This window comes from Engystomops pustulosus, chromosome 2, assembly GCF_040894005.1.
Source record: "Engystomops pustulosus chromosome 2, aEngPut4.maternal, whole genome shotgun sequence".
Lineage (NCBI taxonomy): Eukaryota > Metazoa > Chordata > Amphibia > Anura > Leptodactylidae > Engystomops > Engystomops pustulosus.
The window spans coordinates 115,452,372-115,476,982 of record NC_092412.1 but is presented as its reverse complement, the minus strand read 5'-3'; the positions used below and the strand labels follow the sequence as shown (position 1 = coordinate 115,476,982).

General features: G+C 38.1%; 1 protein-coding gene across 11 annotated transcripts in view; it reads left to right on the top strand.

Moving 5' to 3' along the window:
* The window catches only part of MSI2 (musashi RNA binding protein 2), a 466,329-nt gene that overhangs the window by 419,613 nt on the left and 22,105 nt on the right, over positions 1–24,611 (top strand). For 4 of the 11 annotated variants that reach the window (XM_072136094.1, XM_072136093.1, XM_072136099.1 and 1 more), the window contains 2 exons: positions 11,126–11,302; positions 21,308–21,516. In XM_072136094.1, the coding sequence (XP_071992195.1) occupies positions 11,126–11,302; positions 21,308–21,516 (386 nt within the window). Of the gene's footprint in view, positions 1–11,125; positions 11,303–21,307; positions 21,517–24,611 lie in introns of those variants that run through there. The other 7 variants (XM_072136098.1, XM_072136097.1, XM_072136102.1 and 4 more) reach the window with 4 other exon arrangements.

Below are 24,611 nucleotides of genomic sequence, written 5' to 3'. Positions count from 1 at the left end.
TACTGGGGAGATTATGGGACTTTTATTTTATTTATTTATTTAATTATATTATAAAAAGATTTAATTTTTTTTTTTTTACTTTTTTACATTTTCTGCTTCTTGGCTTGAATAAGCGATCATCCGATCGCTTATTCAAGCCTTTACACTGCAATACACTTGTATTGCAGTGTATAGTGAAAGTAACTGAGCATGCTGCGCATGCTCAGTTACTTACAGCCGGGTCCTGCCAGGAAGGCAGGACCCGGTGAGAAGAGGAGCCGACAGCCCCGGGTCACTCGTCGGAACCCGGGGCAGCGGCAGGAGGGATCGGATCCCCCGGTAAGCACACCGGGGGGGTCCGATCCACGGGGGACACACTTGCACGCCGCGGTCAAGGCGTGCAAGGGGTTAAACACCCGGGATCGGTGTTTTTCCGATCCCGGGTGTTAGTGCCGGGTCTGGGCTGTGATATCACCTGGTGTCCCGAAAACTTCTTCTGATGCGCCGCCGTAGAAAGGCGTCGCATCAGAAGAAGTACCCTTCATGACCGCCGTAAAAACCCGATAGGGCGGTCATTAAGGGGTTAATATGACATTAACCAACTTGTGATACCTTAAGAATACCTTATTTTTTTCTTGATGATGATTTTTTTTTTTTGTCGGTAGGTAACTAGTTCTCTATCCACAGGTTATGGCATACGAGGGTGGCTGCAAAACAAATTGCAGACTGATTGATAGGTTAGTTTGGATTTGGCAGCCATCTGAGTAAGACGTGTTTCGTGATATTCGCTAAGATGGAAAAAGAGCAGTATTGTAAGTTATGTAATTTGGCTTTTGTTTTTGGATGGGAAAAAATGTGAGAAGATAAAAGCAAAGTTGGGTGCTGTTTATGGGGACACTTCGCCATGTATGACCATAATTAGCTATTGGTTCAACGAATTTTTGTGTTTGGAGCAGTTTAAGCAAGATCCGAAGGAGTTTTTGTGTCGAGTTGTCACCATTGATGAAACCTGGATTCATCATTACACACCAGAAACTAAGCAAAATTCAAAACAATGGATTTCTCCCGGTGAATCTGCTCCAAAGAAGGTGAAGAGGGTCCCATCAGCCGGAAAGGTCATGGCAGCAATTTTAGTTATTGAACCACTTTGACAAAAAATTGAAGGAGACATGGCTGCATTTGGCGAAAAAGAAGGTGCTGTTTTAACATAATAAAGCACCAGCACATTCATCCGCATGAATTTCATAATGAATTGCTGCCGCACCCCTTGTATTCACTCGATCTGGATCCCTGCAACTTTTTCTTGTTCCCTAACATGAAGAAATGGCTCGTGGGAAAAAAATTTTGCTCAAACGAGGAAGTCATCGCCGAGACAGAGGCGTATTTTGGAGATTTCGACAAATATTATTTTTTGGAGGAATGTTTGGAGAAGTGTATCTTTCTAAAAGGGGACTATGTTACTATGTTTTTTTTATTTATGTTTTATTATATTAAAAAAACCTAAAAATTCAAATCACCCCCCTTTCCCTAGAACTGATATTAATATTAATAAACAGTAAAAATCATAAACACATTAGGTATCACCGCATCTGAAAATGTCCGATCTATCAAAATATAATAACGGTTTTTCACTGCGTTTAACCCCGTAACGGAAAATAGCGTCCAAAGTAAAAAATTACATTTTTTTGCCATTTTGGAAAATATAAAAAAATTAATAAAAAGTGATCAAAAGGTAGCACAGTCCTAACAATGATAGCAATGAAAACGCCATCAAAAGTCGCAAAAAATGACACCACCCACAGCTCTGTACACCAAAGTATGAAAAAGTTATTAGCGCCAGAAGATGGCAAAATCAAAAAAAAATTTTTTGTACAGGAGGTTTTAATTTTTTTAAATGTATGAAAACATTATAAAACCTGTACAAATGTGGTATCCCTGTGATCGTAGCAACCCAAAGAATAAAGTAGACCTGTCATTTGGGGCACACAGTGAAATCTGTAAAATCCAAGCCCTCAAGAAAACGTCGCAAATGTGTTTTTTCACCATTTTCACTGCATTTGGAATTTTTTTCCCGCTTCCCAGTATGCGCCATGGAATATTAAATACCGTCACTACGAAGTGCAATTTGTTACGCAGAAAATAATCCATAACACAGCTCTTTATGTGGAAAAATAAAAAAGTTATAGATTTTTGAAGGTGGGGAGTGAAAAATGGAAGTGAAAAAACTAAAAAAGGCCAAGTCGTTAAGGGGTTAATGGGATTCTCACCTACTATGACATCAGGGTTCCTGATCTCGCTAATTGATGGAGTGTCAAGTCAAGTATTCTACTTACAGCACTCTCATAGACAGCGAATGGGAGTGTTGGAGATCCCTGAATGGCATGCGCAGCAATTTCTGACACTTCCATAGTATGGAGTGGAGTGACAAGATGAATGCTTACCCTAATGCTAAGTTATCTAGTGAAAATCAGACCCCTATTTGGGGTTCAACATACACATCCCCACCTATCAGAATGTTACGAACTATCCTGTGTATATTTAGTAGCATGTAAACTCCTCTGTACTACTGTTATTTTGAAGATTGGAAGTACACAGGACATAGAACCTACACTGTATATAGAAATGTCAATGCTGAAATGAAATTAACCCTGGGCTAGGGACAGACAAGCCTGTATCTCTTCGGGCAGCTGGGATGAATTGGGGGGCACATATTAATTATTCCTGCACATTCTAATTTCACAGAAAATGATTTCTTGGGTTTCTTTAGAAAGCATGTTGGTGTTATTTCTAACAATCCCATCAACTATGCTGTTGCTATAAATTACATGTCCCTGACCTCAAGATAGTTAGTTTGTATATCACTTTTATACATTCTCTTAAGGCTTTATATCGCAAAGAATATTAAGGATCATTTTATATCTGAATTTGTCAGAAGTCACAGTTTGTCAGTGCCATAAAAGTAAGAGTCCCTTTATCTGTTTTTCCCAGGCCCTATGCAAGTAGTTGTATATGCTGAATACCCAGCTCTGTTTCCTTCTGCTCCATCGACAAGATCAACAACTCACAATGTGACAAGAAGCTGATTTTTATTTCCTCATATTTTTCCCTGAAGTATATAAACCGGTTGTTCAGATTTTACTACAGAGTCAGGCGAGGCATCTGTAGTCTTTGTGCTGATATTGATGTCTGAGTTTACAATACCCATACCACTGAGGGAAGTGGGACACAAAATGCCACATGTAATATTAAAGCCATAGAGGGAAACACAGAGGGATGACTGCACCTCTGTAGACGTAGAAGCTAATGGAAGAAAGCTTCAGTGAGGTCGACATTTGTTTGTTGCTGAGGATCTAATTAGAAACACGAGAGGGAGCTGGATGGCTGCTTTGCTTGGCTAATTAGCGACATGCACGAAGACCACTTTGAACTTCAAGGACACAAAGCTATTAGCGCTTACATCAAAAATGGATTAAACCTCTGTGCTTTTATAATGATTAAAGATGAGCCACTCAAGTGGAAATCCTTTTGTAAAGGCTGCGACAAGAGCCCCGCAGCTTCTCATTCTGTGAATGTGTCCAGGGTACGGTTACCCTCCAACCTTGGGCTGAAGTGACACCAATAACTTGTGATATGGTAAATGTGATTAGGCAATAAATATTGAACATTGAGCAAAAAAAAAAAAAAAAGAAAAGTGAGACCGGATTGAGACAAAGCTTATTTCATTACAGCCACCAAATGCTGGCTGCGAATGAACGGAGCATTAAGACTGATTTCCTTTCATTTTGCTTGTGGCCTGTGTGCTCTTCTCCCCTATAAGAAGGATGACACCTTTCAGATTTTCAGATGGAGATTTTACATTGCACATGCTGCAAAAATGAAATTATGTTTTAAGCTTGCTTGCTGTTCCTTAGCTATGCAGGGAAAAATTCTCCAAAAATGTTGTAGTATGATAAGTTTCCTTGAAAAAGTTACTAGGCATGCAACCTACCTTCAACATTAGGACCTTTGACATCTCTGCTTTGGTTCATTAAACCCTATCATTAGGCGCCAAAATTAACCTTGTTATTAGGCGGTCATTAAGCGGTAAAATTAAATGTGTGGTGAAAATAACAGTGATATGAATGTAAGGCAAAATATATGCACAGTGTAGTAATATAATAATTTATGGGACTGTTGTCCATGTTACTCAAAAAATTTCTAAACATTTTCAAGAGCCATAACATTTTGTCCTCAAAGATGAATATTGCCTTGTTTTATGTGAAGGACAACTTGCAATGTCTGTTGATACTAATGTTGGGTATGAAAAAGCATTTATTAAAATAGCAGGTCCACAAAAATTTCTTCTCCAGCTAGTTAGAAATGAACATTTTATAAATTGTAGTAATGATCATCTTACTAGTGGCTGTATTTGTGAGTTACCTGTTCCCTTCTGGTCCTTAGCTGACCATTGATCCGACTTTCCAGCTGTCGTAGCATTTTAAGTGGGGGCATGTCTTATTCTCTATTTATTCTTGAGACTCACATTGAGATTCTCATGGCAATGACAAGAGCAACTGACTTTTATATGATACCATGCGAGATATACTAAGAAAAATGCTCTTTATGACCTCATTTGCACCAAAGATACTGTCGAAGTCCAGATGTTCATGGGAAATGGGGCCATGTTCTAGCCATTCAGTGGCTAGCATGCATCCCCATTTATTTCAATGGGATCATGCCCACGGCCATGGGTTCCAAGGCCCCTGTGCATGATCTGACTGCTTGGGCCCTATTCCTGCCCATGTTTGCAACTCAAGCAGTCATTTTATAATGTCATCATGACTGACAATTGCAATCAAGGGATCCTAGCAAACAGTACATGTTCAAGTACATGTGGCCTAAAAGGTTAATATTTTGGACAGTTTGTCAAATTCTTTCCTAAAGGGTAGTACAAGAGTGGGCATTTAAAAATAAAAAAGCCTACAGTGATATATATATATATATATATATATATATATATATATATATATATATAAATGGCTATTTCTAACTCTGTTTATACACAGCTGTATTCCATCTCCCACATTATGTAAATTGGAGAATCTGGTTGCTTTTCACCTAACTCTAACGCAATATAATGTATAGCTTGGACTTGATAGGCTGATATCTTTTTTTACTATGATACTATGATTTAGCTGAGAACCAGACAGGATAACCTTCAAATACACCCATCGGTAAGAACATGATACAGTTTACATCATGTTCTTTCCTAAAACCACATTTTCTTCTGCCAAACCTTAATCTTATAAAACTGAACTCTCAAAATAATTTCTATTATTTGGCCAGTTAGGCTATGCTAAGCTCAGTTCAGGTGTTCAGCGTGCAGGTCCATCAATCTGGAACACACACTTAGTAAGTTTGATGGATCAAACTTGTTTGGCCAAAGAATAACAATTCTATCTACATTTTTTTCACGTTTTCTTCGTATTAATCAATGGTTTAGTAATTTTACAACAATATTATGTTTTATGGAAGAAAATATTTTTCTGATGTTTTTCTGCTAACTCCTTCAGATGCTACAGGACACTTTTGGAGGTCTTGTAGAATCAATGGATTACATGGTTAGAGCAGTTTTGATGACACAAGGGGTGGCTGCACAATAATGGTGGTTTGTTGTTTGCATACCTGGTGCGTCATACAGTCGGTTCACACACAGAGCCATGGAAACCACTTCTGTGCGTGAACCCATTAAAATGCGTTTGGCTGTGTGCTATCTATTGAATTAATGGCTAGTGCACAGACTGGAAAAAATATTCAGGTAGCCTTAAAAATGTATCATTATACAAAAGCATTATTCAGTCATTGGGTTGTCCTTATAGTTGATAATGCTGCTGTAATGGTCGATTTATTAAAGTATCAGGTCCACAAACATTTCTTCTCCAGCTAGTTAGAAATGAACATTTTAGAAATTGTAGTAATGATCATCTTACTAGTGGCTGTATATGGGAGTTACCTGTTCCCTTCAGGTGCTTAGGTGACCAGCGATCAGACTTTGCAGCTTATACAGTTTTTTCTGTGTGTATGTCATATTCTGATGGTCCAGCATAGGCACACTCTGCTGTATTCATGGCAGGTTAATCTTTAAGAAGATGCCGTAAAAGCATGACTTGGCCATATTTTATTTTTCGGTTATACTTTATTTTTTGTTTGCCATATTGTAAGCTATTGTGCATTACTTAATATTTATTTCACTATTAAATGGCTTTAGATACTTCCAGATAATGATTTGCTTCAGTTATCAACACAGCAATCTTTCTAATGTCTCTCTTGCCGCCTTTGTCCCTGCCATAAGGACCTGGATCAAGCACCAATGTCTCCAGCTTGCTAGACATGATTACATTTCATAAGTCACAGAGAGATTGCTTGTCACTCTGGTTCACTAATCATCATAAACCCTTTAGGTTCTAGACAGCATAACACATTATATTTAGTGCGGATCAGCATTAGTCATATCCAATTTCCTACAATAGAAGACTGCACTTTGTAATAGCAATGCTCTTTTATCAACATTTCACTGCTACAAGGCACCTTTCCTTGGACATACATCATATAACATCAAATGATTCTATGCTACAGTGGATTTTAGTGCCTTTAAGGTGCTGCAGGCAACTTGACCCAGGGCAAATAATGAAAAGTAAATACAATAAAACACTGGCTATTCCAGCAGCTGGACCCTACTCCTCCGCTGTGATGAAGCAGACCTTGACATTAGCATGGAAAAAAAATATCTTTTTCCCTATCTACGTTTTGTGACATTAGCTAAATTAGCCCACATTCACAAATAGCACCAGACAATTTTGGCTCCCTAGCCACCTCTAACTGACACTGCATTAGGTAGTAAAGTAGATTAAGGTGTTGTACATGTTGTACTTTGCAACAGTATCATTCTGGAGTACAAATGTTTTGTTGATCACTTTTTATTGCATTTTTTGTGGGGTTCAATAGGTAAAAATCATAATTTTTGGCGGGTTTTTAAAGTTTTTTTTTACGGCGTTCATCGTATGGGTTCAATAATTATTTCATTTTATTCTACGGACGCGGTGATACTATATATTTGGGGTTTGTGTTATGATTTAGGTTTTTTTAGCGTTATATTTCTCTTTAGATGTTATGGGGCTTATGAACATTTTTATTGATTTATTACTTTATTTTTTACTGAAAAACTTTTTTTTTAACTTTTTTACAATTTCCACCATGGGACATGAACAAGCAATCATCGGATTGCTTGTTCATGATAATACTCTGCAATACTGATGTATTTCAGGGTATTAGCCGTGTCAGCCTATGCACATGCATAGACTGACACTGTGCCTTTAAGACATTGCCAGCAGGCAGCTCTGGGGTCCTGATCGGACTATAGCAACGATTGGCACCCCCCCAAAAAACTGGCACGGGGGGTGATCGTGGGGGAAAGACCCCCAAAGGCAAGTTAAATGCCGTGGTCGCGCTGACCGCAGCATTTAACGGGTTGAACACCCGCTATTGGAGCCCACTCCGACCGTGGGTGCTACCCTGCTACCAACGATGCCGAACCAGCATTTTTTCTCCGCGCCGTAGCCATACAGCGCTGAGCGCTTATCGCAGGAGCCCGCGCAGTATAGCTACGGCGCGGAGCGCTAAGGGGTTAAAAAATTACCTGAAACGGTTCTTAACTGTTTAATGCACATGAACTGTTTATTTAACAGGTATGGTTGAGACCTAGGATTGGTAAAATGTGACATGAAAAAAATTATCAGAAGCCAAGGAGGGAAAATAAAGGCTTCACTTCCTATAAGACATTTCTATGTGCCATAAATTAAATCAGAGGTAATTTCAGGCTGAAGTCGTCAAAGGAACAAAGAGACTGAAAGTTATTTTTACCAGAAGTTCTTAATTTCTCCCCATCTGCCCACACCTTTTGATTCCCAGCATGTGCATTCTTCCTATGTGATGGTGTTGTTTCACTCGGCTTACCACCGGAGATGGCATCGCTCGACCTTTAATTAGAAGCGAGGAAGAGAGAGTCAAAACATGCTCTACAGAGATGGAGTAAAATAGAATCACATATTTGCACTGATGACTGGCCAGTAAATTTACTTGTTGATGTTGTGTACTTCTTGGAGGCTGTAGAGCAGTTGCTTTTCTCCTCCATGGACCTTAGATCTGCAGGCCTGAGCTTGTTCTCTGCGTCAGGCCAATTATGCTTATGTGTGGGGGGTGGCAGGAACACAGGTGTTTGGGACAAATTTCCTTGCAGCGCTTGAGTTTCTCTGGCATTGCACACGGTAAATAGTAATTTCCCTTTGCTAAATGAAAAGGAAAACAATGTTTTGAATGTGCACTGTTGGAAGGAATAAAACTCATATCCTGATCTGTAAAATGTGTGCAGCGCTCTTTGCAAGAATAAATTATTTCTGGAATTTTTTAAGTAGAAAATACTTGTGAATAAAAAGAAAATAATTGTAATAGTTCAAGTTGCTTGGATTTTACTTTTTATTTTTTTAAATGTTTCTTTATCCTGTTAACAATTTTGTACCATAATGATTAATGTTTTAAACCCAAACCCATACCATTAATTATATTGGTATATACCAAAAAAATGCTTTGTATGGTAGTTTTATGGATTGTTGGACTATAATAACACTATACATGTGTATGGCTCAGAATAGGGAATCATCCCATAGGTTGTAGACCCTATTCTCCGCTCGAAATGGACATGGACGTTTACCCCATTGAGGACCAAGCTCATTTTCACCTTGCGGACCAAGCACGATTTTTCTAATCTGTCATGTGTTTGCCGCAAATCTTTATGCGGTATATATCATTAGAGTGCTTTAACTTACCCAAGTGATTTTGAGATTGTATTTTCATGACAGGTTGTTGTGGGAAATTTTGTATTTGCATTTATTTCTATAAACATGAGAAAGTTGACAACATTTTGGAAAAATGTGTCTCTTTCAGAATAAAATGTATATTTGTATAAAATGTTATACTTTTCAAACAGATAGTCCCACCATCCGAATTAGTTATTTACTATGATTAACCATATGCATGCTTTACAATGCTATACATTTTTATGTTGCATTATTTTTTAAGGACTTTAGAAGGCTTACAAATTGTTAAGTAATTTTCCAAATTGTCAAGGAAATCCCACAATATATTATTTTAAGCGGTAATTTATTTTTATGGGGGTTTCCTTTTTATTAGAAACCATTTAAGAATCTCACATAAATTCGAACAAGATGGAGGTCCTATATGGAAGTTTAAAAATTTGAATAAATAACATTTGAAAAATTTAAATAAAACATTTATTTAGCCCTAAAATGTACAGATTTTTTGCTGGATAAAGGGAGAATACATAGTTCAAATTGTATTGTGCAGTTTATCTTGAATATGGCCATGCTCCACAGTTGGATGTTACCTGCTGTATCAGCTGACAAGCGCCTCTTATGCCTACGGATGCCAGATTTTGATGGATTTGTTTTTAAATACCCTAAAACATTTGAAAAGTTACAAGGATAACAGAGGAAAACCCCAACAATTTACCCCATTTTGGAAAATATACCCCTCAAATAACCTGTCAAGGGGTACAATAAGCATTTGAACAGCACAGGTGTTTCATGGAGCTTAATTCACTTTGATTTATGCAAGTGAAAAATGATTTTTCTTTTTCCAAACATCTGCTTTTCCCCCAATTATTTATTTTTTTTACAAGGGAGAACATTTCAAATCTAAATGCCTCCTTCCCTGGTACCCACCAGTCCATTCTGGCAGGGGGCCAGTTAAAGGGAACCTGTCACCAGGGACCTCATTTTTCACTAAAGACAGATTGTAAAAGCCCATAACGTCAGCAGTGCAAATCTGCCTTCCTGCCTTTTCTAAGCACAATATAATTGTGTGTTATAACTTACCTTGCTCCCAGAAAAAATCCTGGGGCTGGACTTTGGTTTGGATGGATTTAAAAAAAAAACATGTGGCTTGTCTGTGTTACCCACTCCTCAGAGCTTGGCCCCCACCTTTGTGCTCCTGTACAGCTCCACCTCCTGCTTCTTCTCAGAGGTCAAAAATGGCCAATCTGGTGACAGGTTCCCTTTTAAGCAGGTGTGCTATATCCATTTATTTGTTTTACCTTTTTATTCATTTTGTAATCAATTTTTAAAAATGAAAAAACTCACCCATGTTATAGCATCTATTTTTTCATTGTAAAATAATTCTGTAATGGATTATTGCATGGTGCCTTGATTTTATTTGCTAAGAAATATTTTTATTATCCAATTGAACAGCAGTTCTGCCAAATAGCATTAATCAAACAGCAGAAGATGAGTAGTCATCAGCCTATATCTACTAAGAATTTTGATATCTTTTCTGATATTTTAGATATTTGTACTCCTGTTGTAAACACCAACTAATCAAAATAATCAAGACCTCTACCAGATCTCTAATTATGTGCTGGCTGGATTTCATGGATGAAAACAATGCCAGGGAAGGGACTTCAAGCAACATAGTTATATGTGCAAGTAGTCCCTTCTTCCCAGCAATCATGATTTTGGATTTGCCGGGGTTGACCGTCATCCTGCCAGAACACTATTGAATCCAATTCTTTATTTGTGCAGTAATAGTAGCTGAGTTATTGAGAATTGTTCACTTTATTACACATAGGATTAGATTGGACTTTATTTTCGGCTCAGTAGCCATCTACGTTTATGAATAAGGTCTAGGTTCATGAAACCAAAATTTTGGATGAAGATGGGGGCCTTATTCTCTTTTATGCAATGTTTGCTTTAGGGGTATCTTAGGAAAATGGCAGGTTAAGGTTTATTCTCAGACAGACAGGAGTTGGAGGATACTGGGAAGTTACTTAATTGGCTGTTTCTAATTGAGTCAAAGCTAATATTCTTTTTGTATTATGTGTTTTCTTTTTAACTAACCACATACTGTGCATTTCCATGATGACTGTTTTATGTATTTGTGTGTTTTTTCTGATTAAATGAAGCTGTGGAATAGATTGCAAGGGCTGACTGCCTATTTGTTTGGTACTTTACAACCTTAACTTTTTGTTTGCTTATGTTGTATTAATTCACTGCGTCACAATCTAGATATTTTAGTGACAAAGTCAATATGTCTTTAGGAATCCCAGATTATGGTTTCTATACCTCGCCCGGTGACCAACGGGCCACACTATCATTCGCGGATTATGGTTCCATGGGGCCTCGAGCGGCTCAGATGCTTCGTAGCGAGCATGCTGCTTCAGCAAGTAACTCCCCCCTTCATCACCTTCCCAGCCCGGATCAGTTTAAGAGTCCAGGTTTGTAAGCCTTTCTTTATTTTGGGGTGTGATGGCTAAAATTAATCAGTGGGAATATTGCATTGAGATATAAATTGCACAAGGTCAAGTATTGCATGCCAGGTTTCTGTTACTGTATTACTGTTTGAAACCTTGAGTCTTTGGGTTAAAGTATTACAATCGAGAGTAAATAATTATTGCTGCCAATCTCAATGTTATGTATATGCATGCACATTGGAAAATGACTGTAAACTAGACCCAAAGTAATATGTGTTTATGTGCTTTGCTTAAAATGTCGATTTCATTTCTTTTGTTGAGAGGAAAGGGTGTCTATATGCTAGAAATATTATTTGTGTAGATGTATGAAAGGCAACATTTTATTATAACAACACATTCCATGTGTACCATGTTTACATTAAATGCAAATGCAAAGTTTTTTTCTACTTAACGACATGCTTACTCCTAGCCAGATATTCTTATGCTATGGCCATATCCAAACAGACTCTAAGCTTCTTGAGAGCTTAAAATTGTGATTATAGCATCTGGTATATTTATGAAGTGATATACTATATAATAAAAGGTCTCTTTGGGAATCGTCACATTACATAAAAAGGACTTCTTCCTATGACAACCCAAAATTTGGAAAACCATTAGTCACAGGGACAAAAACTATTTAGTCTAAAGCTACACTTATAAAATATCGTCAACCATAGGACAAACCTACAGAACCTATCTTGTATGTGACCTGGGGAATGCCTGTAATGCCCTTCCATGTAGGTTTTACATATTTTTCTCATGGATAGGTGAATTGTCTGACAATATGTAATAGTATTCTTACATACACATCCTTTAGATGATATGGTTGCAGGTAGCATAGCTGTGGCTAGACATTCAACCAGAAAAGTATTTTAGTAAGAATGACAATTAAATGAATCATTATTAAAGTTCACACAGGAAGTGAGTTATGGATTAAAGGGGTATTCTCATTTGGGCATTGACATTTAATTTAATTCATCTTCCATATACATGCATATCTTCAATTGGATGTTATTAAAAAAATGTGTGAAGATAATGTCCCATAAATGTAGTCATTTAGTCCCTTAGAAACGAGATTGTTGTCCTTGGATATGACCACCTTTGCTGGAGGGATTGCACAAAGAAACAACTTATTTTTGCCTATGAAATGTGTCGGTGTTACTGTATGGGCAATGTTCAATAGCATATGTCTGACCACCGCTGCCAACATTTGGGGTGGTCATATCCAAGGACAGATGCCTTGTTTCTAAGGGGGAACATGGCTACATTTATAGGAAAAGATCTTCAAGCAGATAATTTTTTTTTACAACTTGCAATTGAGAAAAGTATGTATATGGCATATTAATTAAATGAAAATACCCAGATGGGAATACCCCTTTAAGGATGGATTTGTCTGCTAATTTCTAAAAAAAATTATACAAAACTTTATTTTTCAACGAATGCTTAATATTTTCTAATATTTTTTTACCTTTACTGCATCCACTGTATGAAATGTCCTTCATTCTATTATGTTGTGTTAAGCAGCTTCATCGACTAAATATATTTTTGTTTTCCTATAGTTACATTACACATTGATGTTATTTTCCCTTTGTAAAAGTCACTTAAATAAAAAATCCCAGTAAAAGGCTGTAATGACTCATGGCTGCAACTTTGCTGTATTTTATCAAGCTAGAGTTTATCTCATAATGTCGACCTTTAATGTCCAGCACAGGATAGCTTTTCAAGGATGTTCTTAGCTCACTTACTGCAGTAATTTGTAAGGCAGTGAGGCAGATAAGCTATCCCTAACATTTTACCCAGCTTCTGTATCTGAAGATATATGATCCTGAGCAGACCAGGAAATCTTTAACTGCTGATATGTGGTATATTCTAAGATTATCTACTACACAATGTGTAGTGTTTATTGCTTATGTGCTGATTGTAAGACTAATAATAGCCCTTTGACATATAACCACATAGTTCCTTAAATGTACACGTAACCTGTAACCCTGCACTGGCCATGCATATTGCTAGGGCCAAATAATAACTTTAGCCATGCTCCATAAAATCACCATATTGCTACTCTGCTTCATCGCAGCCATTGATCTTTCGTATGTAACCAGAATTTTACCAGTACTGCAACACAACACTCAGCCGAAATTCAAACCTGGGTGGCAACACAACAATATTCACTGCATGTCTCTGAATCTTGGTCATAGGCTCTCTAGACTGTATTGTTATATTGAGTGAGAACGTGTGTCTGTGTGAATTTACCGTATTTTTTGGACTATAAGATGCACTTTTTAGCAAAAAAAAAACACTGCCAGATTCTCCTGACCGCTGTAATGGAGATCGGATGATGCCCTGATATGGCGCTTCATCCGATCTCCCAAAGCGGAGAGCCTCCGCACTGCTCTTTCCTCCTGCCTACAGTACCTGCAGTGATGTCAGAATCATGTGACTGATCACATGCTTCTTACATCACCACATACGAGAATGGGGACATGCTGTGTTGAGACAGTGTAATAAGAAGGGGGGGGGGGGGTTCTGTGTGTGTAAATAGTTCCCTGTGTGTTCCTTATTTGTGTATACTACATCTGTGTATGTATTCATGTGTAGAGTAGTTCCCAGAGTGTTCCTTACATGTGTATAGCTGATCTGTGTGTGTAAATGTATGGATGAAGCAGAGCTGTGTGTGTAAATGTATGGATGTAGCAGTACTATGTGTGTAAATGTATGGATGAAGCAGGGCTGTGTGTGTAAATATATGGATGAAGCAGTGCTGTGTGTGTGTAACTGTATGGATGAAGCAGAGCTGTGTGTGTAAATGTATGGATGGAGCAAAGCTGTGTGTGTGTAACGTATGGATGGAGCAGTGCTATGTGTGTAAATGTATGGATGAAGCAGGGCTGTGTGTGTAACTGCATGGATAAAGCAGAGCTGTGTGTGTAAATGTATGGATGGAGCAGATCTGTGTGTGCTGTACTTTAGTGCGAAAAACAGGAATATTTTAATATTTTAATTGGTGAAAAATATATTTTTCCTTTTTTGGAAGCCTAAATCTGGGGTTGTCCTATAGTAAGAAGCGTCTTATAGTCCGAAAAATACGGTACTCATAAAGCTTGCATAATACTGCTATAAGAATTATACAGAATACTATAATGTCCAAATAATAAAAAATCAAAACCTGCTAGTAAACCAGTAATCTGTCCTACTGCATAAAATTGATGAGATGACATGTTTTTCCATTGAATTTTGAGATTGTTATTGGGAAGTCCAATTTTCAGGAATTATACATCTCATGAAACTAGCAAGGGTAGATGGGCGGTTTGCACAACATTAGGTGACCTCTTGGTATGGCCCTCTACCTCTTCCCATCTCAGCGGCATTCAAAAAGTATGTATAGAAGTTGCCCAAACCAACTGGTCAGGTCACTGCTTTTGGTTTCTAGTGCTATGATGCCATCACATGGTTTATCTTATCTTATAGCTGAACTGTTGTCCAACTGTTAGAAGTGTCCCTTTTCTCTTACACACTGTAGTCAGTTCACATCACATATTGCTCCCTGAGGACTCTTCTCAAGCTTAGATTTTGACTTCTTACGCTATGTAGAGGTGGAGGGGAGCAGGAAGGTCACTCTACTTTCCCTACCAGGTCTATTCTTGAGAAGATATTCATGGACCAAAACCATTGATCTGACTCTTTTATGTAGAATAATCTGAAGATACATTTTAAATGGGCATGATTGGTTTCTGAATCATTTTGACACCATTGTGAATAAAATACAGTCACATATGAAGCAGACCACTGTTTGCCTTGGATTACGTCCCTGTCCCTGTCCAGTGAGCTTCTTTTATTTGTTAGGAGTACCCTTTCCCCCTCCCAGTACCTGTGGAATATATTAGTAAACTCATTGCACTTGTGGTCTGGGAGCACCAATGATTTGTTAACTTAATAACCCTGGCTATGATAGATGTTGTGTTAGAGAAACAGTAATGTACGGTTTATTAAATCATATTTTCCATTCTCTGCGCTGTAATGTGATATATTTATTATCTAGAAATATCTCTTTTCTAACACCTACAGGTAGAGTTTTCAACCCTGTTATTTGTTTGCTTAATGCATTGACTTGCACATCTACCACTCCCATGGAAAATGTAGAATATAATGAATGTGTAGGAGTGATTTTGTCACAGACATAATTTCCGCATTCAGCTCTGTGATCAGTGCGAATGAATACAGCATTATATGAGTGTTCAATGAACTAAAATGACTTGACTCTGTTATCACTTACTTTAAATTATGAGGTTTGACTATAAACACACACTCCAGCATAATTTTATTCATAGCTTGACATTTTACTCTTACAAGTCTTTTCCTTCTGTTTTTTCCTGAAATGATCAGAACATGTATTTTATATGACTTATTTTCTAGCACAAGTGCTATTATTGATTTGCTTCATCAATGCTAGAACAAAATACAGGGCATTTTAATATAGTTTATGGCTGGAATAGATTGCAGGAAACGGTACTTGCATTTCATGAGTGTTTTGTTGAAGTTATGTTCGGCTGTCCTATGTATTGAGATAGTTATCATTTACAATCAGGTTTTTTCACTGTCCATTGAAAGCTGAGGATAGAAAAGCTTAGAAACAAAATACATCATCCCAGTAGCCTACTATAGGTCATACTCTTCTCTTATTTTTCACTTATTTCAATTGCACCCACAAAGGTACACCAATATCTTCTCTCATTTGTATATTTATTTAGTTTATCTAGATATTTTAGGTGAGAATAAATCTAGTTAATGCCTGTATTTCAAGGTGTTTTCAGCATGAATGCCAGGCTTTTTCACTTTTGAGAAGCAAACTAATTTTATAGAAGGATGTCAACTTTGCCCCTTTCATCCAACATACACTGTTATGTCTGTACATCAGTATACAGGCGGCCCCCTACTTAAGAACACCCGACTTATAGATGGCCCCTAGTTACAAACTGACCTTTGGATGTTGGAAATTTACTGTACTTTAGCCTTAGGCTACAATAAACAGCTATAATAGTTATCAAAGGTGTCTATAATTAAGATTTCTTGTTAATCCTGGTTTTTATGACAACCCAACATTTTTAAAATCCAATTGTTTCGAGTTACAATGATAAACTATACAGTTCTGACTTGCATACAAATTCAACTTAAGAACAAACCTACAGAACCTACCCTGTACATAACCCGGGGACTGCCTGTATTTCTTTTTTTAATTGAATTGTGCAACAGATTGTACTATTTTATACAGAATGATACAGGAAGACCGTGTTTCCTTCATAGTATAATTTTACTTTTTCACAGAGGGAAGGGATTTAAGTCACTGTATTTGGCAGTTATCTTCCAAATGATAGGATGGTTTCTCTTTGAAACCTGAAACACAGGTGGTCCCCGACTTAACGACACCCAACTTACAGATGTCTCTTAGTTACAGATGCACCTCCCTGCCCACTGTGGTCTCTGGTGAAGCTCTCTGGAAGCTTTACTACAGTCTCAGACTGCAATGATCAGCTGTAAGGTGTCTGTGATAAAGTTTAATTGATAATCCTTGTTCCATTGGCAGCAAAAATTTTAGAAAATTCAATTGTCACAGGAGTTCATAGTGTGAGTAATTTCCAAGTATCATTGCATCGCAAGATTACAGCACCAAATATACATGCAATAGCAGCAATGGATTTTAAGTTTCCTTATTGGAGGATTTCTCCTCACATCACACTGGTTTCATGGTTGGAATGTATACTCAGAAGAAGCAAACAAGCTATATCGATGTCTTGTAAGAGTAGGAACACACTAATTAAGATTCTCTCATTATTATTATTTGCCTTTAATTGCTTTTGTTTGCATACAATCACATCTCTTCCCATTCAGTGGAAAGATTGGGCAAATAACTAGCGGGTGTTTATTTACTGTCTGCCTGGAAACTTATAAATCCCAACCTTTCTACACCCCCTGACAAATGGGTGGCAGCTGCAGTGAGACTGCATTATTTGGGTGTTAGATATAGTAGATGTAGGAAGTTAAACAGTGAAAGATGGATTTGAAATATAAAATGGAATATCTTGGTTTAATTTATTAATACCAGATGTTGGGGAAACTGCCAGAGCATAACCTGTGTAGGTATTGTCTCATTCCCTCCATGTTAAAACTATAACAGGGGTACCAACACCAAATAAAAAAGGCAATATACTGTATACATCAAAAATGTACAAACAGTCATGTATTTACATGAGTCACTTTTACAGGATAGAGGGGGAAATATCACTTCAGACACCCCTATCTTTGGTTCCAGAGTACTTTGGTGTCAAATCTCATCTTTCAGATCGCATCAGGCTGTCACAGAAGCAGAGATACAGGCAGTTAAAGAAAAAAGCGGGAACTGGAAATCTATCTGTAGTTTGCATTTCCTACTTTGGCATTGCCCCTAAATATGTCTCATCTCACACACAAGATGTCTCTTCTTACCTCACATCCACTTTACATACCATACTTGGAGATGCTAATAGGATAGTGGGGTAAAAGCTGTGTCCCTTTTTTAAGCAGGATGCCCAAATACTTAAAGAACAAATGAAAATAGAACACACCATGAAAACATTAATTATATATAAGGCTCACCCCCAGTGGGCAAAAAAATGACAGGGTTGGCGTCCTCCATCGGTCTTTATATACAATTTAAGTCTTCAGGACATACATTTATCTCAGATAATAGACATTTGGCAGAGGTCATAGTATACTATTCAAGCTTAAAGGGGTTTTCCCACAGATACAAGTTAGGCAAATTCTGTCGGCTCCATTGAGATGTATGGAGCAGAACAGTCATGCAAGACAGAGCTATCATGCACAATCGGACCCCCGTTTTCATGATCTGTGGGTGTCTCATCACTGAGACCCCCATCGATCAGCAAATTAGGCCCTATGTATTCGAGTTAGCAGGAAACTTGCTTATTGGGAAAATGCATTGAAATGATCTTTGTACAGGGTGGAAGGGAGTAGAGAACCTCTGTCAGGATGAATATCAGTGTAGAGAGCAGTGGAAAATATTATAGATTATCAAATATTCAGAAGAGGACAAATTTGTGAAAGGGGCCTGAGGGTCCCCAGTCTTATAGACCTCTGTGTACCTTCAGTGACCACTGTGACCCATATACCTACACCACTTCATTAAACACAGCTTTTGGTGTACATTCTGGCAAATGTCAGTGTTATTTCTACGTAGCTTAAGTATGTGTTTGGTCATTTAAAATATAGGGCAGCACTGGTAAAACAAACTTTAATGATTGATTTTACAGGAGTCGTGGTGAGAAATTCTCCTTTTAGCTTGTTTATGTCATGCCCCATACTGTTAAATGTCAGAAATTTACTTTAATACATTATCCAATAAAGGGTACAGCACTTGTGGATAGAGCAAATCTCTATGGCAGGCTCTGAGTACATTTGTGCCTTAGGCCTAAATCTCTCCGCCAGTCCCATTCTTAGTCATTGAAATGAAACTGCTGCAGCCTTTCCATTTTGTGTTTGGCATTACAATTCAACTTGGCAAATGGATTGCCTTAGTATGTTTCATAACATTAGATTATTATAGTTTCACATCTGCTAAATAAATTGACTGCTTTTTACGTAAGCTATTGAAAGCTGCTGTGCCCTTAAGCAATGTTAGATGTTATCTAAAGAGCCGGGTTGTTGTATCTGCGCTGTATATTTACAATGGAAGTTCGTTTTTTCTATGTATGATAGACCACATTACAAGGAAGACACTACCCTAATTTTTTTACAGATAGTCTACCAAAATGTTTAGAACAAGTTGGTACAACTGAGATTTTCATTGACCCATTTTTTTTTTTATCAGCCGGAACCCCTCATGTTATATTCAGCCCTTTAAAGTGTAACCGTCATTCTGAGAAAAAAAAAATTAATAAACATAATTCTGCTCCAGGTGTCCCTGGGAATCATTCCTCAAAGTATTTTGCCTCTCGATCCCCATTTAGTACCTTATTTGGCCCATAACAGCTCTCAAAAAAACTGCAATCAGCAAGATGGAGGAGTGGTACCTGCCTCCTGTCACCTCATCACAAGCGCATGGTGCTGACCAATGACACCATATCTATCTATCTGATATCTATTGATATCTATCTATCTATTATATTTCTATGTATATCCTATCTATCTCATATCTATCTATTCATATCTATCTATTATCTAGTCATATCTATCTATCTATTCATATCTATCTATTATCTAGTCATATCTATCTATCTAAGTAAAACTTCAGCACAGCACATGAGGGGGCAGCATGAAGACTTGGAGAGTCTCTCCTGTCACTTCCTGCTGTGTAGTATGAGGTGATGGGGGAGGAGGGATTGTGATCGATCTGCATCTTGTGTCTGTGTGGATTATTTGTTTATATACAAGTGTAGGGAAAGCTGAGAGAGAGAGAGGTTTTTGGTTATTACACTAGTTAGGGCATCTGTCAGCACATGACTGAGTGCTGGTGCACTGAGCTATGAGGTAAACAGCTGAGAGTAGAGAGAGGGGGTGTGTTACTGTAGCCAGCTCCTCGGTGAAGACGGGAAGTGCCTAGCAACAGCAATCTAAGAAGTCACTAACAACAGGGGGGAAGGCTGCGGAATAAAAGAGGAAGGAGCAAGATTTGGGTAACTAATACAATTGCAAATGGGCTTAAAATTACCTGTCCTACAACATATCAAAAGTTTTTTTTTAAATGATGGTTACACTTTAAATTTACAACTCTTACATGTAGTATCTTAGGACAAAGGCAGATTGAAAAAGGCCTATACATTGTTTATTCCTCTAAAATAAGTTATGTACAAGAAGCATTTTTTTCATACACTATGATCTAGATTGGCTTACAGATTTTCTTCTTTACCCTATATGGTTACAAGTACTTCCCCAAATTGAACTTTATTTTATTATACTGGTTGCTACTCAATAATTTCCATTTCTCAACACAGTTACCAGTAATTCAGTTGCCTGTTGCTGCCATCAGGGGTTCAGCATAATTTGTGATGCAAACAACTGTGCACAGATCTATTATTTTTGATGTAGTTAAAATTTTATGTTTTTGTGTCTGGAGAAGGTCTGATTCATTTTTAACACCCTTAAGCTGCGGTAGTTGCTTTTCTGCAGTCTGTCCATCAATGATCCATGTACTCAAGCATTTAGGAGTCCTCTCCATTATTTTGGCAATCTTAGCAGACCTGATGTTCCCGGTTCCAGGCTTAACCCTGAAGGGAATGTCATGAGCACTCATCCTTTAGCATACAGCTCATAGACCATTGTGAGATGACTACAGGATACCGTAAGTGAGTACTGCCATAAAAACATCCTCAATATGGTGATTTGGTTGGTTTTCCCTTGTGATAGCTTCCCTTTGAGATCCAAATGATTTTTGCCTTATCTAATATATAAGAAATTACTCAAAAACCTCTATTACTGCTTTTTCCTATATATCAAAAAAATATTTTTTCCATATCTGTATTTAAATTTCTAAAAAAGAAATTCACTAGTCAGAATTCCTGCTTCCAACTAGCATCAGGTCATCAAGTGAAACTCACTTCATAATATTAGAGCACAGTTCCTTTGTAGTCTGCATGGTATGTGAATGCTGTTTCCATACACTAAGGAGAAAGAAAGGAAAAAAAAACATGACTGCATGATCATAGAGTGTTTGAAAACATCATTTCACCCGTTTTAATGCTTTTGATTAATCTTAGTTCACCAGTTTTGGGTAATAGTAGATGATTGCTTTTTCAATGTATGTAGTTGACTTTTACTTTAACTTTGTAGTTTGCTCTTATATTACATGCTCTTGTTCTGCATGGCCTTGATTGAGTGTTTGAGATTAAGCCAGGGCTGTTCTGTAGTGTTTGCCTGTTGATGAGTTGCCCTGTTTTGTTTGTAATAACACAGCATGCCATGCTTCTGCTCTTATACTTGGCTTTATTCTCTGCACACTAGTCCTGAATAGCTACAGTGCTCAACCGAATTATGGCGCACCCGCTTCCCCGGCAGGAACCAACCCAGCTCGACCTGGTGGATTCCCAGGGGCAAACAGCCCAGGCCCTGTTGCTGATATCTATGGAACTGCTAGCCAAGACTCTGGGGTTGGCAACTACATTAGTGCTGCAAGTCCTCAACCAGGTTCTGGTTTCGGCCATGGAATTGCTGTAAGTGACCTATTTCCTCATTTTCTAAACAAATGTTATGGCAAACTGTTGATATGTAAGTGAATTTAGATCAGGGTTTAGTGGTACAAGGTACAGCAAACATTATGTTTTATTTTAGCAGGGAAGGGCAATGTGAACTATAGTTTGAGGTTTTAGATTCCTTGAGATGAAAAGCAGCAGGGTACATTGACAAAATGGCTTCCCTTTGAGAAGCTTTTGTATACCTCAAAGCTTTATATACTATTGTTTACCGCACATCAAGTCAGATCCTTACCATGCTCAGAAAAGCAATACTTTTATAAATTAGGATAGCACACGCATGCAAAAGAATACTATGGATACAATAGCTCAATAGTTTCCACAGGTTTCTTAATTACACGGCCCACTTACTCTAATTATATAAAACATGATTGTTCTATACTGACATCATAAGAAGGCCTCTTTCAAGACTGAAAACTACACTGCCCACTATGTCCCTTCCATTATAGAAGTAAAAGAAAGCTATTGGCTCATAGCTATGTATCCAGCAAGGGAAAGGTGAATGCTATTTACTATCATTTGATCGTCAACCAAAGTTTTTAACATTTAACAACATGAACACCTAACAAAATGAATTGCCTATAGGAATTATTCAAGACATCTCTTGTTTTGTAGGCTTATATTATGACTATGACAGTGTAAGGGAGTACAGATTGTCTTCCTGTCTTTGTTAGCTGTATTTTACATAGTTAACCATATTTTTCTCTACTAACAGTATACAAACACTGTCACCAGCTTTTACACTTCTAAACTACCAGCCCCTCTGGTCGGGTACTAAATATATTTTCTATTCCATCTTTTACATTAAAACTCCCTTGTTTATGTATAATAAATTACCTCTAAAGTCATATTAGATGCTGAAGGTTTCATATCAAACATAACAATCTTTCACATTGCATCGAGCTTGTGATTATGTGTGGTACAGAAACAGGGATACAACCAGTATCTTTTGTAAGAAACTAAATATGATACTAGGTACAGTCCAAGCCTATAAAAGTAACTCTTTACAGCAAATTTGCATTTGGCTTTGGATTGGTTCTATTATAGGTAAATATAAGAGACAATTCTAGAAAGGATGAATAAACAAGAATAAAGCAATCGGCACTACCTTCTCCAAAGCCAAAACAGAGAAGGAACAAAGTCCAGCAAATGCAGCTGCACATGTGAAGTGGCATATACAAAGTCCCAACCCGGGTTCACGTAGGGCGTCACAACAGTAGCAATCCAGTGCAAAAGAAAAGCAAACGGCACTCAACGGTATCGGGGACACAAATCGCCTTGTTGCGGGCAAGAACACATAGCAGGGAAGATGCACGCCCAGGGAGAGGCGACGGGCCTTTTTGCGCAGTGGATTCTAGAAAGGATATTTCATACCCTGAGGGTGATGATAGTTGAGTAGTGTAAAAGCTGGTGATAAACAAGATGCTGATTGGCCTCTTACTTTAATCCTATGACTTTACAAAAGCTTGATATAAGCTTACATTACATACAGTAATACATGAGCATAACGCAATATGTGTTAATAATACAGATTATATCAGAATAATAGAGGTCATACCAGTTTGTGATATATACAGTTGTAATATTATGCATGCATTTGTGTGATATATATTTAAACTAATTTCAGATTGTGGTACTGTAATTTATTTCTGTATGACCGTGAATTACTAACCTGTTTAAAGACCAAGAAACAATACATTTTGTGTACTGCTTTGCTACTACAATGGAAATGTATCTTGATCAATTTGCATGTGTTGTGTTTTATAACTAGAGTTCTTGTCTGTTGTATGATGGCATGGATGTGCATTTAATAATTCAGAGGCTGCCAACCACATCTTCACCATGACCAAAAAATTTCTTTATTGTGCACAGCAAAACCAAGTTTTTGATTTGCATGATAAGTAGTAGGTATCATATAAAAATGTAACCTCCTTTTGTCAGTGTCTGGCTACACATGGATTAATATGCATTAAGACCATGCTTTTATGGAATGTACTTGGGCTACCTGCACAGGAATGTACTTGGTCTGAGGAAATGGACCTGTGTGCTGGACAGAGCATGTTGCAGTGAATAGGAGTTCTTGTATCATATAGAAATATGATGGAAGGACTCCCTGCCTGGCGATTAAATAGCAACTGTACTGAAATTGTAACTGTTACAGTATGTAACCATATTACCCAGCTTTTACGGAGTTGATAAAGGAACATTTATTCTAACGCTGTACCAACATGTGCCAACAAAAGATAATGGGGCACATTTACTAAGAACAGTGTATAGTGCAGAGGGCTCGCTACACTGCCCAAGCAGAGTGCACCACATTTTTTTAGTGGAACTTTAACATAGGGCGCGGCGCACATCCTGAATGAGCACAGGAATGCCCCCTTCAGTGCAGAAATTTGTGTCGCATAAAGAAAAGTGCAGCTTTACCACAAAAGTGGCGCAGGCACTTCTTAAATGCCTGTGCAAGTTTGCACCGAAATGAACGTGCAAAGTCCACCAGGAAACTTGCGCACAGCTCTTAGTAAATGTGCCCCAATCTCCCCATTTGTGTCCCCACACTTAATAATGTCTCCCTTAATAGCTCCACATTTTTTACCCCCACACAACCGGAGAGAGGGGCCTGTCCCAGGCACAGGAAATCCAGACTTTAAATATCCCCGCCTCTTCCTCTGCATCAGTGTTTTTCCCTGTGGGAGACCCAGCAAGAATCTCAATAAGGTTCTTGGATGCCTGCCGTGTTGCTCATCGGAGTGAGGGGGTTCCGGGTGTCGCCTGTGCCACATGTTCTGGCCGTTGGTTCTGGCCATGGCTCCATGCCATATCTGGGAGTCTGGAGTACCACTGATCTGGTAAATCCTGGGAACAAGGGAAGAGTCTCTGGGGCTCCGCCGTACCTGATACAAAAGGATACCGGAAGTGGGGCAACCCCGCGGCATGATCGGAGCCGCTGGCGGGAAATTCAATAATAAGGAGACCCTAGCTCACTAGTCCGTGTGTTGTCCATGCTCTCAGTCGGCCACAGGATTGCTGCCCACTGTTCCTGCTGCCTATCTCAG